Raw genomic sequence first — 17,735 nt, forward strand, 5'->3', positions numbered from 1 at the left:
GCATATACAATCTGGTATATCTTGATTTACAGTAATGGTGGTGTTCGTTTATCTATAAAAAGATGGCGTTTTTCCGTTACAGGTAAAATTAACGCAACATAAAAAACCGTACACATTGTAAATCAGTTACACTGAGACCATACTGTAGTATCCATGTATAGTCCAAATGTTTAAAAAATGTGTAATAGAACATGTATTACCTGATTTACACAGGTAACCTTGATACCCAGGCTTGCAGCCCTGACAGGTGCCGGTCTCTAAGTGACAGTAACAATTGGTATCTGGACAGGCGTTTGAACAGTTTGCCCCGTAAAACCCTCCAGGACATCCTATAAAGAGTAAAAACAGCCAGCACTTAAAACAATTGTAATGGTTTCTTATTCATTTTTAAAACATTTAATTAAAAGAGTATATATATCATGCCGCTAAATATTATCTCAGGTACATCAAAATCACTTTTGACAATGTACGGTGATAAAGTATCACTACACAAATGATTACCAGTTTTTGTTTTTCAAAAAAAAAGAGGGGGTAAAAAACTATTCCCCACCTATTTCGATTATTAGTTCATATATAAGATTTATGTCTGCAACGTATCTCTCTCTCTCCCCCCCCCCCCCCCTCAATTGTCTTTGATATTTTAAACTTTAAAAGAAAATATATCAATTCATTCTGTTGATTTACAATTTCATTTCACTCGACTTCCAATCCTATGAGTAATGACTTCATAATCTTGTATTATATTCAGCGCCGTCTAATGGCTGTTTTTCGGGGTTTTTTCAATTGTCTGACGTGACAAACATAATCTCCGACAATCATCAGCTCGTCTATGCCAACGTGTTATGTCTCTGAATGTGGCTCCTCATTGGACCGCGCGTGCTGCACCTGATTACTGGTTTCCTGTGTAACTACTCCTTTTTAGTGATCTTAGACTCACCTTCGAAGAATGACATCAGCGAAGCTGGCCTCTTGTATCACACACTAGTGCATTATGCTTCCTTTTGTGTCTTAAACGGGAACAATAGGCCGCAACTCTTGGTTTATTAAATGCAAGTCATGTTGATTGGTTTCTTAACTACTGATGATACAGGGGATTTGATAAAAGCGCATGCATGTGTTCGTATCAGTACTACAACAATCGTGCATTCTATTGCAAATTACAAGTGAGTTTAAATACGTCCTAGTATTAGACGTAATCTTAGAATCTTATCATTACAACGCAAGTGTCACTGGACGCAGTATTGCTGTTCCAAACGTGCATTGATATAAATTGACATATGAACACCCACAACATCAGTATTCAAGGTTGAATTCAAGTAATAAGGAACACTCACCATACACCTCCACTTCACAGAGGTTAATGTCAACAGTTGTAGAGTACCCTCTAGGGTAGATAACTCCTGGTAGTCTCTCGTTGTAGTAGATAACGTACTGTCCATGTACAGGACAGACGGTGGTGAAGACAGAAGGTATGGTGAGTGCTGTAAAGTTATCGTCCTTGTAACACAGTGTTCCCTGTAGTCTGTCTGTTGTGTTGGAGACGTACACCGAGAATCCAAGGAAGTAATTTGACAAACCAGTATAAAAGTCTACAAAAGGAATCACGATCAAAGATGAACTGATAAAAGAAGCTAGATTAATAAAACAATATCCTTATTGGTCTGAGGAGCATTAATTTAACAATAATGGATGCAACACGCTCTGTAAAAAAATCCTAAAAATCTTATTGTAATAAAATTCTTTTGGAGTTGTGTGTAGGTAATAAATAAAACGATAAGCAGTGGAATAAACAAAACGTTTGCATGTATTTCTATATATATATAACACCCTGTGTATTCGTTAAACTTGTTACATGTTGTGTTTTTCCCCCAAAGACAACCAACAAAGATCCGATATTACATAGGAGATTGAAATTTGTGTTTTAAATAATTATCATATATTATCCAATTAATGCCTACATGTATATCACAAATTTAAGTAGAGAATAATAAAAATTAAAATTTATAGTTAAAATAATAATTATTTTAATTGGTGAATGTCACAAACTACAAATAGTGTAACAATTCACCAAGACAAAAACCCCGTCCATGCATTTTACTTATAGCAGACGTCGTACATGTAGCATGAGCAGATCTGGGAGGGGGTGTCAGGGCTCCGGACCCCCCCCCCCCCTCCCCCCCCCCCGGAAAAATCAAATAACCATCGGACCCCCCACCTCTGGACAACTTGTATTTGAAAACCTGTTTATGTTATTGAATTTAGAACCATGTATGTAACTGACCTGAGATGAATTTATAATCATATAAATGCTTAAACTATAAAACCTCGGTGATGTTATGACAGACTGAGAGTCTAATAACACAAAAAATGTGTGTACGTTAAATATCTAAAAAAGTACACAAAACACGTGGATTTAGGTTGTCAGATTGCACAAAAGAAAAGCACATGTTTCCTGCAGATTATCACTGATATTTCATTCATACGTATATTTTCGTTTTTAATTGTTTCATTAAAAGCACTTTTCTTGTACATTGTAAATGTCCCGAAGAATCAGGTTTTCCCATCTCCAATCAAATGAGAAGTATCGTAGTATATTTTTAGAGTGTAGACATATTTCTTAAACTCTTAGAATCCTTTAGTGACGTGTATGTGTTTTTAAATACATTAAGTATTTTAATAGTCGGTTGCTATGTAGAATAAAAATAAATGACTAATGTGGTGTTTTTAAAGTTTTAAAGCGGGTGCAAAAGCAGCTTTCTTACTAAATTTCAGCATCAACTAGTGTTCAATATTTCGTTCGATAAGCGATACAAACATGAGGGATTATTGGTATTTAAACAAACGTGGAAAATAAAGGAGCCAATGCACGGCAGCATAGAGAAACCAACAAAAAAACATGCAGAATAACTATTTTACTGGTATAGTAAAATCGTGGTACGAACTTTTACATCAATCACGATAGGATTATTCTTAAATATAATAGTCAGTGGAAATAAATATAATTTGGGTTTTAACAGAACTGTTATCTGAGGGTAAATACATTGTATAAAAGAATAAAATGTGACTATACCCAGCCCAAATCCGTATGTCATGAAGTATATGGTGATGTGGTGGATGCTGTGGATGGTGGTCAGGTCCACCCACCAGGTGGCGGTTTGTTTGTCATTTGATACAGCACATTGACCTCCATCCCTACTCAGGTCTGATTTACGTCCGTCCACAGCGTTACTGGCGTCCCATTTGTCACCTCCCCGTGGGTACTGTAGGTACGCTGGTTTGTTGAGGGCGACATTAACTGTGAAGATAAACACACAGTATAGTGTCATTCTCGGGATGTATATCAACACATGATGCTTTGGTAATTAAAAACATAACTCTACATAAAAAAGTTTAAATATGAATTAGATAAATACATTAACCTTTATAGTAATATAAATAAATCCTAAAGCTTATCAGAAATGTTTATATTTTGGTTCAACCGATTTTAGAAATTTTAGAAACAATTTGAATTTTAACCCCTCTTGGGTCAATTAATTCTTCCTGTTTGATTTCCTGCTTTTTGCAGAGTAGTTTTGAACCCAATACACAAAACACACGACAAAACCTTAAATAGCCACTCTCTAAAAATCCAGAATTAAGAATAGAACGTTTCCTGTCTTTTGAATGGACTTTGAATGCTGAGATATCGTGTCAAGATACATGTAGGCAGCGGCACGATATAGAGCCACACTGCATGGTAAATGGCCTTATCACCGAGATGTAAATGCCATCATCTGTATCTGTTGATATACCGGTATATACATGAAAGGAGAGTGGAAGGCAGACTTTCAATACATCCTAGATCCCGCCATTCATCTAACGCGCAACATGAAACCACTTATTCCTTTGTTCACATTATGTTTAATTTTTCGGTACTAATTATTACCAGCGGCGGATCCAGTTATTCGGGAAAGGAAATTCTAATTAAGGTTGTATGGAGCATATATTAATAGCGGGGATAGAAGTATATTATAAACTAATTACGTCACCGGTTTTTCAAATATTACAATATTTGATTAAAAATATTTATAAACATTTTTGGAATGTAAAAATTATAAAAGCTCCACCGGGATTTGAACTCAGGACTTACATTCTTAATTCAATTTCTAACCGATTGCACTACACTGTTTTGTAACAATTTCGGGAAAGAAAACATTGATAACATTAACATTATATTTGATTTCATTGTTTTTATCGATAGGAAGTCTACAGCAACGAGAACGCGCTTCTTCCTTTACAGTTTTTTGGTATTTTTAACGCTCTACTCGATAGCGTAGATTTCTTGCTTGTCAGTTCAAAACTTATAATCGATTTTCTTCAGATGTAAATGTTTAATTTTCTACATGCTTACTGTCAAACATAAACACCGGAGTCTGAAGAATATCAATTTACTAAATGAAATCTCGACAGAGTTTTGTTTACATTGTACGTAACTATTTTATATTAGCGATTTTCAAAGTTTTTATGTTAATAAATTATACCATTTAGATTTAAGATGGGAAAATGGCTTTAAGTGAAAACTTCATTCAAGTTTATGAAAAGTTGGTATAAAACTAACCCTACAATCACGAGTCAATAAATACATATATTTAGAAGGATTACCCATATATAACATACGAAACATGTAAATCACAAAAGAGGACGGGACTCTATCTGTGTGACGTATCCTAGGGCTTTATCCGAACCACAGGTCGCCGCCTCGAGATCTATGCCTATAGTAGGGTTGTTTCCCTGCAGTCGACACAGGCTGCAGATAGGTACATACAGTTGATAAAGTTCAAAAATAACTATTAACACATTAAGCATTGGACATTTGGTTTGGGCAGGGTTGGCTCCCAAATGACAAGTTTCATGGATGTTCTGGAGGGCAGGGAAACTAGGGAGGCTGATCTAGCTGGGACCAAAGTTTAAGAGGATATAAATGTAGTAAGAGGTCAGGTGTACAATAGGACTGACCAGCTTTTAGACTTGATAACGCATTGTTATGCCGCCAGTGCACAGCACTCCGCACGCCCGGGTAATTAAGGATACTTCTGTGATAGAGTAGTTATACATTTCCCTTACCCAGGGGTGAGTGGGGATAGGGCTACTTAAAAAATGAATGTAAGATGCAGCTGGGTCTGGTAAATCACGGGCCATGGAGTCCTCCCGGCGGACCAAAATTGTGTCCTAATTAAAAGCAGGGGTTTTAGCTTTGGCGTCACAGCTTGCCCAGATAACTAAATTGTTATTGAAGGTGTCGGGGTCCTTGGGAGAAAATCATTCTCAGGGATTAAGACCTAGTGTGAATGCGCACGCCATCCCGCCTCTTGAGGCGATAATGGGTTAAAAGTCTATGGGTCAAGGGGCAGTGGACACTGGGGACCCTTTATTAAATGCTAGGTTTCCCAGGGTTGCTAACGCTGTGATCCCTGTTCGAATAGCATCAAGTAATATGGGGAGGGTTGTCCAAATGAGAGTGGTTCTCCTGGCCAGAGACACAGTCAAGGACAGTATCCATGGTTGGGATTCCCAGACCACTGGAATACTGGAGACAGAAGGGCAGGCCACGTTTCGGACAGCAATGTTGGGACACGTGAATGGTATGTCAGAGTAATAAGGCCGTACTTTGGTGGAAACTGTTTTAAGGTGGGTCCGTCAGGGCAGTCAAGATCCTCAATACACTCGCTGCGTAGTGATTCTCATAGACTAGCAAGGCGTGATCTGCCACAGAGGCCAGAGCCTGTTGCTCATATAGCGGTCGTCAGTGGGGGTCTGTTTTATGTTATGCATGCAATCAGCAGGGGTATTTAAAGCGAGATTGCCTGAACAAGTCTCAAACCGAATCCTCTTATCTCATAAGCTCACGTGGGTAAAAGTGGTGACACCAAGCATGTAAGTATCCCTGATTCTCCAACAGTGGGGGCGGTTACTTGAGTTGTGCCATCCGTCAGGTCTGGGAGCTTTGCCTATGGGGAAGTGTAAGGCACATACCGGTTAAGGTAGATGGTGTCCTAGCAAGTGCAGTAGTCGACATTGCACACAACTGGCTCTAGATACCCCAGCCCGTATGAAAATCCCCTGTCACCCCTGTACAGAACCTATGTATACACTGACATCTCATGTGCGCCCCTGTATACATCCCCTGTGTGCCATTGCATGCCCCTGTCATCCCCTGTACGCACTGTCTTCCCCTGTAGACCACTGTACTTCCCTATGTATGCCCCTGACATTCACTGTACGGCTCTTGACTGTTTATTTTTCAATATTATTTTTTTAATTCATCTATTTAAATCACATGTGTTATATTTTGAGCTATAAGTCAAATTTTCCTCTCAAGAGCGCCAAATCACAAGACACACTGTTATCGTAATTTTAGAAAACACATTTTTTTAGTTAATAATTTATCGATACTTAAATAATCATGCTAACAACTAATTACTTGAAATTCACCGGGTGGTAAACCTCACGTGAGTTTGTTTGTTTTTAATTAGCAGTCATTAAATTTATTTGGTCGTAAGTCGTAAGTTCTGTTTTAAAACGCAGTCCTGCCGCTAAGGTCAGAACATGTCAATGTGTTTTCTATACATGTAGGAGGTTATTTAGATATTGGTCGAGAAATAAAAAAAAAAACCTGATTTATGATATATGAGAGAGAGAGAGAGAGAGTTAGTGAGAGTTTGCGTTGGTTTTTAACTAAATGTTTAATTGTATAGTTTACCCGGGAATTAATTTCCTAATAAGTAAACATGCAATGCTAATTTCATTACCAATTCTTTATCAATCCGCGACCTTGTTAGAACATACACAACACACATTAGATGTTAAATGATACTGTTAGATTTTAGTTTTTTAGTTTTTAGTTTAGTACAACGGGTTCATGACCAGATGTCGCCGCTCCCAAAATTTCCTCCAATATAGATTTTAAATTCGCCAGAGGCGAAGGAACAATGTCAGTTGGTACCCTTGGTGATTCCCAAATGAACATCGGGGAATCCCTCCTTAACTACTAGAATGTAGTGTATGCTGCCCATTTCCACTATGACATGTTCCTGGGTATCGACTTTCTGCAAAAATGGAGTGCAATTGCACTTAAGCAAAGGAGGATTTCGCAAACAGCCCATGCAACGTACGTTTACCTCCATTGTCAATGAAAGTGACCGATTTTGGAATTACTGGCAAAATGTCTAATTTTATTCATCAGTCCATGTGTAAATTCCTTGTACTGTAGGGTGAACTCCTTCAAGGTCATTTAACAATTCCGGAACGAGGGGAAACTCATGAACCTCATGCAGAAGGCACACATTTTTCGGCAGGGGCTGCCTTTAGCAACTGCGATGTCTACGTCCGTATCAGAAATGTCGAAGGCATTTGTGAGACAAGTCGGAGTGGAAGGTTCTTCTGAAGTACCCCACACATGAAGGGTTTCCTTGACAACATTCGGACATACGACATTTTCGTGCTGATAAGGAAGAATAGACGGTTCTGTGCGGTGGTGAGTTTACTATCGGGCGCTCAACAAGATGACGGTTAAAGGCACCTATCCGCTTCCACTCATCAAGAAGTGTCTCAATGCGATAGCGGGTAGCCTCTGGTTTTCAAAAGTAGATGCTTACACCGCATACTGGCAGATTAAGGTCAGTCTTGAGGACCGGGATGAAACAGCTTTTATAACTATGTAGTATGGCCTTACTGAGTTCACGATATTTTGCCTATGCAATGCCCCGGAAACGTTTGCATGGGCTATCAGACTCGTCACACATCTGTTTGAAGATAGCTCTCGCCATTTTCGAGGATGTTCTTATCCTCAAAAAGTATACGCAAGCACGTTTAGACAACTTGCGTCAAGTGTTCAAAATATTCCAGTAGCATGACCTGAAGTTCAAGCACAGAAAATACCAGTTCTTCCGGGAATAAGTTTCTGGGCTGCTCAATTAGCTTAGAGTGGTTGAGGTGGGTAATCATTATATCGCAGCAGTTCGAGACCATTAATTAAAATAGCATTAAAAAAAACTAGGGCTTTCCGAACTAACACCGCAACCGTATCTCTCATTTTCAGAAAGCGCAGCCCCGCTGTATGCCATAACAGGTAAGACTGCCTTCAGTTAGGACAGAGAACAAGCATTTGGTGATCTTCTATCGCGTGTTACTCGCTCACCCCCCCCCCCCCCTCCCTCTTTAGATGCCATTTCGACCCAGGATGGGCACTTCATATTCTTGATACTGACGCCTCAGATTTCGCCATTCGTGCGGAACTGTGTTATGCTCATGATGGATGATATTGCGTAAAGCCCAAAATGGGCGCGAGCGAACCATTAGGTATGCAAATCCACAGACCAGCGTCGATACTGTACTACTCATAAGGAGTTTCTCGCGGTCGTCAAGTTTATCTGTTACTTCCGACACTGTAAATCCACCTAAACTATTTTGTGTTTAACAGGCTTTGTTGTATGCATTTATTATATGTTGTTGTTCATTTATATTCTTTACCTTTGTAACCTCAGTGCGCTCTCTGGTGGATACTAGGTCATTCCTCCACAACATTGGGGTATGAAGTGTATTATTGGGATGCACTTCCGGTTAAAAGGCTTTGTGCTCGACGTTCTTTTTGAGGGTCTCTATATATTTTCGTTTCCGCCCTTGACCAGATAGGCAACAGGATTTATCATTCGAGATTTAGTTTCAAACAAATGTCGCAGACATGCGGAACTAATGTCCGGTGTGTAGGCAAGTAGTTCGACATTGTGTAAGTTGCATGGCGAGTTCTTGGGAAATTAAAACGATCATTGCTCAGCATGCAAAGGACATGCAAACAGTTTCGTACGAACAGAGGATGGGGCTGTGACATTCAGTCAACTGAATGTTAGCTAAAAGTTGTAGAAATGTGACTTAATAGCTACGAAAGTCCAGAAGTCCTTTTTGAGATTCGATATTAAAAATACGAAATTTGAGATTCGTTATCAACATTGTCCAATAAAATCGTTGATCTGAAACTGTTATCCTAGCGACATTCACCTGTTTTAGATAAAGATCATTTGAACATATTTTTTATGTACAAACAAATGTCTTAATAACTCTTATATAGTGGTTATATAGTGATTAAATTAACTTTGATGAGTTAACCCCGTACAGTATAAACAATTAAGTAAGCGATAACACTGTGTGCTTTGCTCATCTAAATGATTTTGCTTTCCCTGTATGTATTATCCCTGATGTTTTTAACTCAATGTATGTATTCTTCTTCGATACATTTTAACCCATTGTAAATTTGTGCCATCTGTTTAACAAAGGTAAAGGAAGAAATATTTATTTAATATATGATAAAAAATGAGTGTGATTTTAGCTATGAAACGAAACTCAATAAAACAAAAACCAACCTATTAAACTAGAGGTTATGGTAAAGCTTAGACACCAAGATTTCAATTACAAGTTTAGAAAACGTAGAAGATATACGACCTGAACGACAATAATACAAATATATGTAATATAGTCTACCCATAATCCAATGTCATGGTCGAGGTTAGAGAGAGAGAGAGAGAGAGAGAGAGAGAGAGAGTATAAGAGAGAAAGAGAGAGTAGAGGAGAGAGAGGGAGATAGAAATAAACAGAGGGGGGGTAGAGGAGAGAGAGAGGGGGACAGAGAGATCGTTGTGTCAAGCTCAAATTAGATTGAAGTAGAGTATATAAGCGATAATTTTGATAATCATTTTTAAGGAGAAAAGAAAGGAGGTAATTTAGATATTGAATCTCGAATTTTGAATCTTAAATTTCATATTTCGAATCTCGTATTTTTAGTCTTGAATCTCAAATGAGCCCTTTGGGCTTTCGTAGATACCAGAGTTATTCCATTGAATCACTCTTAGATATATTTTAGTCACATATCAGTTTACGAAATGCAGAGCTTCAGCAGTGGAACGTAAACGCGTTCTTAAAGGAATTTCGTCGACCTCACTGTAGTGATTGTGTAATAAGGGTGCAAGTCAAGTACAGGCATCACATTTCCTGAAGGCGCAGATAAGTACAGACATGCCGAAGATCAAGATTAAGGGAATGAAAACTAAAGTGGATGGTTTATTACATGGGCGACTATAAGATTATCTTAGAAGCACCTTCTTCCATTGCTGTAAACATTCCACAGCCCAAAAAAAATAGCAAAATATTCTTATGTTTATAATCAATAGTCAATTTTCTAACAGGGTGATTTTATAGTCATATTACATTGTTGAATATTGCAGTTCTCAAAAAGATCCTTAACAATTGTTTATATATGGGATATAAAACTACATCAAACTTTGAACCTTCTTGTGAGGCCGAATAATTGTACTGGGGCCAAAGTCTTAACAGTTATAAAGAATCATCTGCCTGATTAGTTTCTGAGAAGAAGATTGTTAAAGATTTACTCTACATCTTCCTATATAACTTTGACCCCCCCCCCCTCATCCATTGTGGCCCCACCCTACTTCCAAAGGTGTTTTTCACAACTTTGAATCCACACTACCTGAGCATGCTTCCACACAAGCTTCAGCTTTCATGGCTGATTAGTTTCTGAGAAGAAAATTTTTTAAAGATTTACTTTACATCTTCCTATGTAAAACTTTAACACCCCCCCCCCCCAATTTGGCCCCACACAAACCCCAGGGATCATGATTTTCACAACTGTGGCTCAACATTACCCGAGGATGCTTTAACAAAAGTTTCAGCTTTCCTGGCTGATTAGTTTCTAAGAAGAAGATTTTTAAAGATTTACTCTACATATTTGTATATAAAACTTCGACCCCCCTCCTCCTCATTGTGGCCTCGCCCTTCCCCTAGGGGTCATGCTTTTTACAATTTTGAATATATACTACCTGAGGATGCTTCCAAACAAGTTTCAGCTTTCCTGGCTGATTAGTTCTGAGAAGAATGTTTTCAAAGATTTACTCTATATATTTTTCTTTTCAACGTTGACCCCCTATTATGGCCTCACCCTACTTCTGTGGGAACATGTTTTTTACAACTTTGAATATACACTACCTGAGGATGCTTTCACAGAGGTTTCAGCTTTCCTGGCTGATTAGTTTCTGAGAAGAAGATTTTTAAACATTTACTCTACATATTTCAATTTAAAACTTTGACCCCCGGTTTTGGCCCCACCCTACCCCTGGTGAACACGATTTTCACAACTTTGAATTAGTGCTACCTGAGGATGCTTTCACACAAGTTTCAGTTTTCCTAGCTGATTAGTTTCTGAGAAGAAAATTTTTAAAGATTTACTCGATATATTCCTATTTTAAATTTGACCCCTCATTATGGTCCCACCCAGCCCCTGGGGGGTCATGATTGTCACAACGTTGAAATTACAAGAAGAACATTTTAAAAGATTTACATTGTATACTTTGACCCATAGTGTTGCCCCACCCTACTCCCGAGGGTGTCATTATTTTACTAACATTGAATCTACACTACATGAGGATGCTTCCACACAAGTTTCAGCTTTCCAGACTGATTAGATTCTTAGAAGAAGATTTTTAAAGATTTACTCTATATGTTCATATCTGAAATTCTTACATTCCTATGAAAAAATTCTAACCCCCCCCCCCCCCATTGTGGCCCCATCGTTCCCAAAGGGGTCATGATTTTCACAACTTTGAATCCACTCTACATGAGGATGCTTCCACATAAGTTGCAGCTTTCCTGGCTGTTTATTTTCAAGAAGATTTTTTAAAGTTTACCCTATATGTTCCTATGTCAAAATTTGATCACCATTCTGGTTTCACCCTATCTCTGGTGGTCATGAATTTCACAATTTTGAATCTACACTCCCTGAGAATGCTTCCACACAAGTTCCAGCTTTCCCGGCTGATTAGTTTCTGAGAAGAAGATTTTTAAAGATTTACTCTTTATGTTCTAATGTTAAACATCGACCCCTAATTTTGGCCCCACCCTATACCCAAGGTGTCATGAATTGCACATCTTTGAATCTACACTACCTTAGGATGCTTCCACACAAGTTTCATCTTTCCTGGCTGATTAGTTTTTGAGAAAAAGATGTTTAAAGATTTACTCTATATGTTCCTAAATTAATCTTTAACCCCATTGTGGGCTCACCCTATCCCCGGGGGTCATGAAATTCACAATTTTGAATCTGCATTGACTGAGGATGCTTCCACACAAGTTTCAACTTTCCTGGGTGATTAGCCTCTGAGAGGATTAATAAAGATTAACTCTTTATTTTCCTATCTTAAACTTCGATCCCCCATTGTGGCCCCACCCAACCCCGTGGGGTCATGGTTGTCACAAGTTTAAATCTACACTACCTGAGGATACGTCCACACAGGTTTCAGCTTTCCTGGCTGATTAGTGTCTGATAGGAACAGTTTAAAAGATTCACAGTGTATTCTTTGACCTCCATTGTTGCCCCATCCTACTCCCATGGGTGTTATTATTTTACCAACATTGAATCTACACTACATGAGGATGCTTATACACAACTTTCAGCTTTCCAGACTAATAAGATTCTGAGAAGAAAATTTTTAAAGATTTACTCTATATGTTCTTATCTTAAATTTGTACATTCCTATGAAAAACTTCTAACCCCCCCCCCCCCGAATTGTATCCCCATCCTACCCCAAGGGGTCATGATTTTCACGACTTTGAATCCACTCTACATGAGGATGCTTCCACATAAGTTGCAGCTTTCCTGGCTGTTTATATTCAAAAAGAAGAGTTTTAAAGTTTTACTCTATATGTTCCTATTTTAAAATTTGATCCTCATTCTGGGTTCACCCTATCTCTGGAGGTCATTAATTTCACAACTTTGAATCTACACTCCCTGAGAATGCTTCCACACAAGTTCCAGCTTTCCCGGCTGATTAGTTTCTGAGAAGAAGATTTTTTAAGATTTACTCTATATGTTCTAATGTTAAACATCGACCCCTAATTGTGCCCCCACCCTATACCCAAGGTGTCATGAATTGCACATCTTTGAATCTACACTACCTGAGAATGCTTCCACACAAGTTTCATCTTTCCTGGCTGATTAGTTTTTGAGAAGAAGATGTTTAAAGATTTACTCGATATGTTCCTAAATTAAACTTTAACCCCCATGGTGGGCTCACCCTATCCCCGGGGGTCATGAAATTCACAATTTTGAATCTGCATTGACTGAGGATGCTTCCACACAAGTTTCAACTTTCCTTGGTGATTAGCTTCTGAGAGGATTATAAAAGATACACTCTTTATATTCCTATCTTAAACTTCCATCCCTCATTGTGGCCCCACCCTACCCCGTGGGGTCATGATTGTCACAAGTTAAAATCTACACTACTTGAGGATACGTCCACACAAGTTTCAGCTTTCCTGGCTGATTAGTGCCTGAGAGGAACAGTTTAAAAGATTTACAGTGTATACTTTGACCTCCATTGTTGCCCCACCTATTCCCATGAGTGTTATTATTTTACCAACATTGAATCTGCACTACATGAGGATGCTTCCACACAAGTTTCAGCTTTCCAGACTAATTAGATTCTGAGAAGAAGATTTTTAAAGATTATCTCTATATGTTCTTATCTTAAATTTGTACATTCCTATGAAAAACTTCGAACCCCCAACCCCCCCCCCCCATTGTATCCCCATCCTACCCCAAGGGGTCATGATTTTCACGACTTTAAGTCCACACTACCTACGGATGCTTCCACATAAGTTGCAGCTTTCCTGGCTTTTTATATTTGAAAAAAAGAGTTTTAAAGTTATACTCTATATGTTCCTATTTCAAAATTTGATCACCATTCTGGGTTCACCCTATCTCTGGGGGTCATGAATTTCACAACTTTGAAACTACACTTCCTGAGAATGCTTCCACACAAGTTCCAGCTTTCCCGGCTGATTAGTTTCTGAGAAGAAGATTTTTAAAGATTTACTCTATATGTTCTTATGTTAAATATCGACCCCTAATTTTGGCCCCACCCTATACCCAAGGTGTCATGAATTGCACATCTATGAATCTACAATACCTGAGGATGCTTCCACACAAGTTTCATCTTTCCTGGCTGATTAGTTTTTGAGAAGAAGATGTTTAAAGATTTACTCGATATGTTCCTAAATTAAACTTTAACCCCATTGTGGGCTCACCCTATCCCCGGAGGTCATACAATTCCCAATTTTGAATCTGCATTGACTGAGAATGCTTCCACACAAGTTTCAACTTTCCTGGTTGATTAGCTTCTGAGAAGAGTATTAAGGTTAACTCTTTATATTCCTATGTTAAACTTCCATCCCCCATTGTGGCCCCAACCTACCCCGTGGGGTCATGATTGTCACAAGTTTAAATCTACACTACCTGAGGATACGTCCACACAGGTTTCAGCTTTCCTGGCTGATTAGTGTCTGAGAGAAACATTTTAAAAGGTTTACATTGTATACTTTGACCCCCATTTTAGCCCCACCTACTCCCATGGGTGTTATTATTTTACCAACATTGAATCTACACTACATGAGGACACTTCCACATACGTTTCAGCTTTGTAGACTGATTAGATTCTGAGAAGAAGATTTTTAAAGATTAACTCTATATGTTCCTATCTTAAATTCTTACATTCCTATGAAAAACTTCGAACCCATCCCCCCTCCCCATTGTGGTCCCATCCTCCCCTAAGGGGTCATGATTTTCACAACTTTTAATCCACACTTCCTACGTATGCTTCCACATAAGTTGCAGCTTCCCTGGCTGTTTATTTTTAAGAATTATTTTTTTAAAGTTTTAATCTATATGTTCATATGTTAAAATTTGATCACCATTCGGGGTTCACCCTATCTCTGGGGGTCATGAATTTCACAACTCTGAAACTACACTCCCTGAGAATGCTTCCACACAAGTTCCAGCTTTCCCGGCTGATTAGTTTCTGAGAAGAATATTTTTAAAGATTTACTCTATATATTCCTATGTTCAACTTCAATCCCCCATTGTGCCCCCACCCTACCGCCAGGGGTCATCATTTTCACAATTTTGAATCTACACTACCTGTGGATGCTTTCACACAAGTTCCAAATGTCCTGGTTGATAAGTTTCTGAGAAAAAGATTTGTAAAGGTTAACTCAATATGGTCTAATGTTAAACTTCAACCCCCCATTATGTCCCCACCCTACCGCCAGGGGTCATCGTTTTCACAGCTTTGATTATACACTACCTGCAGATGCTTTCACACAAGTTTTAGATTTCCTGACTGATTAGTTTCTGAGAAGATTTTTAAAGTTTTATTCTATTCGTTCGAATGCTAATCTTCGACCCCTAATTCTGGTCCAACCCTACCCCCGGGGATCATGAATTTCACAGCATTGAATCTACACTCCCTAAGAATGCTTCGACACAAGATTCATCTTTCCTGGCTGATTAGTTTTTGAGAAAAAGAAATTTAAAGATTCACTATTTTTGTTCCTAAATTAAATTTTGACTCCAGTTGTGGCCTCACCCTACCCCCGGGGGTCATGAATTTCACAATTTAGAATCTACATTTCATGAGGATACTTCCACACAAGTTTCAGCTTTTCTAGTTGATAAGTTTCTGAAGAGAAGATTTTTAAAGATTAATTCTATATAATCCTATGTTAAACTTCGATCCCAAAGTGTAGCCCCACCCTACCCTGAAGGGTCATAAGTACACAACTTTGAATCCACACTATCTGAGGATGGTTCCACACACGTTTCAGCTTTCCTGGCTGATTACTTTCTGAGAAGAAGGCTTTAAAAATGTACTACTCATATTTCGATGTAATACTTTCACCCCCATTTTGGCTCACCATACCCATGCGGTCATGATTTTCACAATTTTGAATCTTCACTACCTGTGGATGCTTTCACACAAGTTCCAAATTTCCTGGCTGATAAGTTTCTGAGAAAAAGATTTGTAAAGGTAAACTCAATATGGTCTAATGTTAAACTTCAACCCCCCATTATGCCCCAATACTACCGCCAGGGGTCATCGTTTTAACAGCTTTGATTATACACTACCTGCAGATGCTTTCACACAAGTTTTAGATTTCCTGACTGATTAGTTTCTGAGAAGATTTTTAAAGTTTTATTCTATTCGTTCGAATGCTAATCTTCGACCCCTAATTCTGGTCCAACCCTACCCCCGGGGATCATGAATTTCACAGCATTGAATCTACACTCCCTAAGAATGCTTCGTTACAAGATTCATCTTTCCTGGCTGATTAGTTTTAGAGAAAAAGAAATTTAAAGATTCACTATTTTTGTTCCTAAATTAAATTTTGACTCCAATTGTGGCCTCACCCTACCCCCGGGGGTCATGAATTTCACAATTTTGAATCTACATTTCATGAGGATACTTCCACACAAGTTTCAGCTTTTCTAGTTGATTAGTTTCTGAAGAGAAGATTTTTAAAGATTAATTCTATATTATCCTATGTTAAACTTCGATCCCAAATTGTAGCCCCATCATACCCTGAAGGGTCATAAGTACACAACTTTGAATCCACACTATCTGAGGATGGTTCCACACACGTTTCAGCTTTCCTGGCTGATTACTTTCTGAGAAGAAGGCTTTAAAAATGTACTACTCATATTTCGATGTAATACTTTCACCCCCATTTTGGCCCCACCATACCCACGCGGTCATGATTTTCACAATTTTGAATCTACACTACCTGTGGATACTTTCACACAAGTTCCAAATTTCCTGGCTGATTAGTTTCTGAGAAGAATATTTGTAAACATTTACTCTTTATGTTCTAATGTTATACTTCAACCCCCCATTATGCCCCTCACCCTACCCCCGGAAGACATGCATTTCACAATTTTGAATCTGTATTGCCTGAGGATGCTTCCACACAAGTTTCAACTTTCCTGGGTGATTAGTTTCTGAAAACATTATTAAAGATTAACTCTCTATATTCCTATGTTAAACTTCGATCCCCCATTGTGGCCACAATCTACCCCGTGGGGTCATGATTGTCACAAGTTTAAATCTACACTAAATAAGTATGCTTCCACAAAAGTTTCAGCTTTCCTGACTGATCAGATTCTGAGAAGAAGATTTTTAAAGATTAAGTCTATACATTCCTATGAAAAATTTGACCCTCGCTCTCATTGTAGCCCCATCCTACCCGAAGGGGTCATGATTTTCACAACGTTGAATCCACACTACCTGAGGATGCTTCCACATAATTTGCAGCTTTCCTGACTGTTAATTTTTAAGAAGAGGATTTTTAAAGATTTACTCTATATGTTCCTATGTTAAAATTTGACAATCATTGTTGGCTCACCCTACCTCTGGGGGTCATGAATTTCACAACTATGAATCTACGCTCTCTGCGAATGCTTCCACACAAGTTTCAGCTTTCCTGTTGGATTAGTTTCTGAGAAGATCTTAAAAGATTTACTCTATATATTCCTATGTTCAACCTCAACCCACCATTATGTCTCCACCCTACCGCCAGGGGTCATCGTTTTCACAACTTTGATTCTACACTACCTGAAGATGCTTTCACACAAGTTTCAGATTTCCTGGCTGATTAGTTTCTGAGAAGATTTTTTAAGATTTACTCTTTATATTCCCATGTTTATATTCGACCCCAAATTGTGGCCCCATCCTACACCCGGGGATCATGATTTTCACAACTTTGAATCTACATTAAGGATGCCTCCACAAAAGTGTCAGCTTTCCTGGATGCTCAGCTATGTTACAGGCGTCCATAAAAAAATAGCGATATTTATCTCATAA

The 17,735-nt window shown here is 38.5% G+C and overlaps 2 protein-coding genes across 5 annotated transcripts in view; one reads left to right on the top strand and one right to left on the bottom strand.

Moving 5' to 3' along the window:
- LOC128170918 (neurogenic locus notch homolog protein 2-like) overlaps positions 1 to 17,735 on the bottom strand; it is a 658,320-nt gene that overhangs the window by 287,077 nt on the left and 353,508 nt on the right. Inside the window, exon 12 of the mRNA XM_052836668.1 lies at positions 1,335 to 1,589. Within this exon, the coding sequence (XP_052692628.1) occupies positions 1,335 to 1,589 (255 nt within the window). The remainder of the gene's footprint in view (positions 1 to 1,334; positions 1,590 to 17,735) is intronic.
- The window catches only part of LOC128170934 (uncharacterized), a 278,519-nt gene that overhangs the window by 80,287 nt on the left and 180,497 nt on the right, over positions 1 to 17,735 (top strand). The gene's annotated exons all lie outside the window — the stretch shown is intronic.

The sequence above is a fragment of the Crassostrea angulata genome, chromosome 2 (assembly GCF_025612915.1).
Source record: "Crassostrea angulata isolate pt1a10 chromosome 2, ASM2561291v2, whole genome shotgun sequence".
NCBI classification, from domain to species: Eukaryota; Metazoa; Mollusca; class Bivalvia; order Ostreida; family Ostreidae; genus Magallana; species Magallana angulata.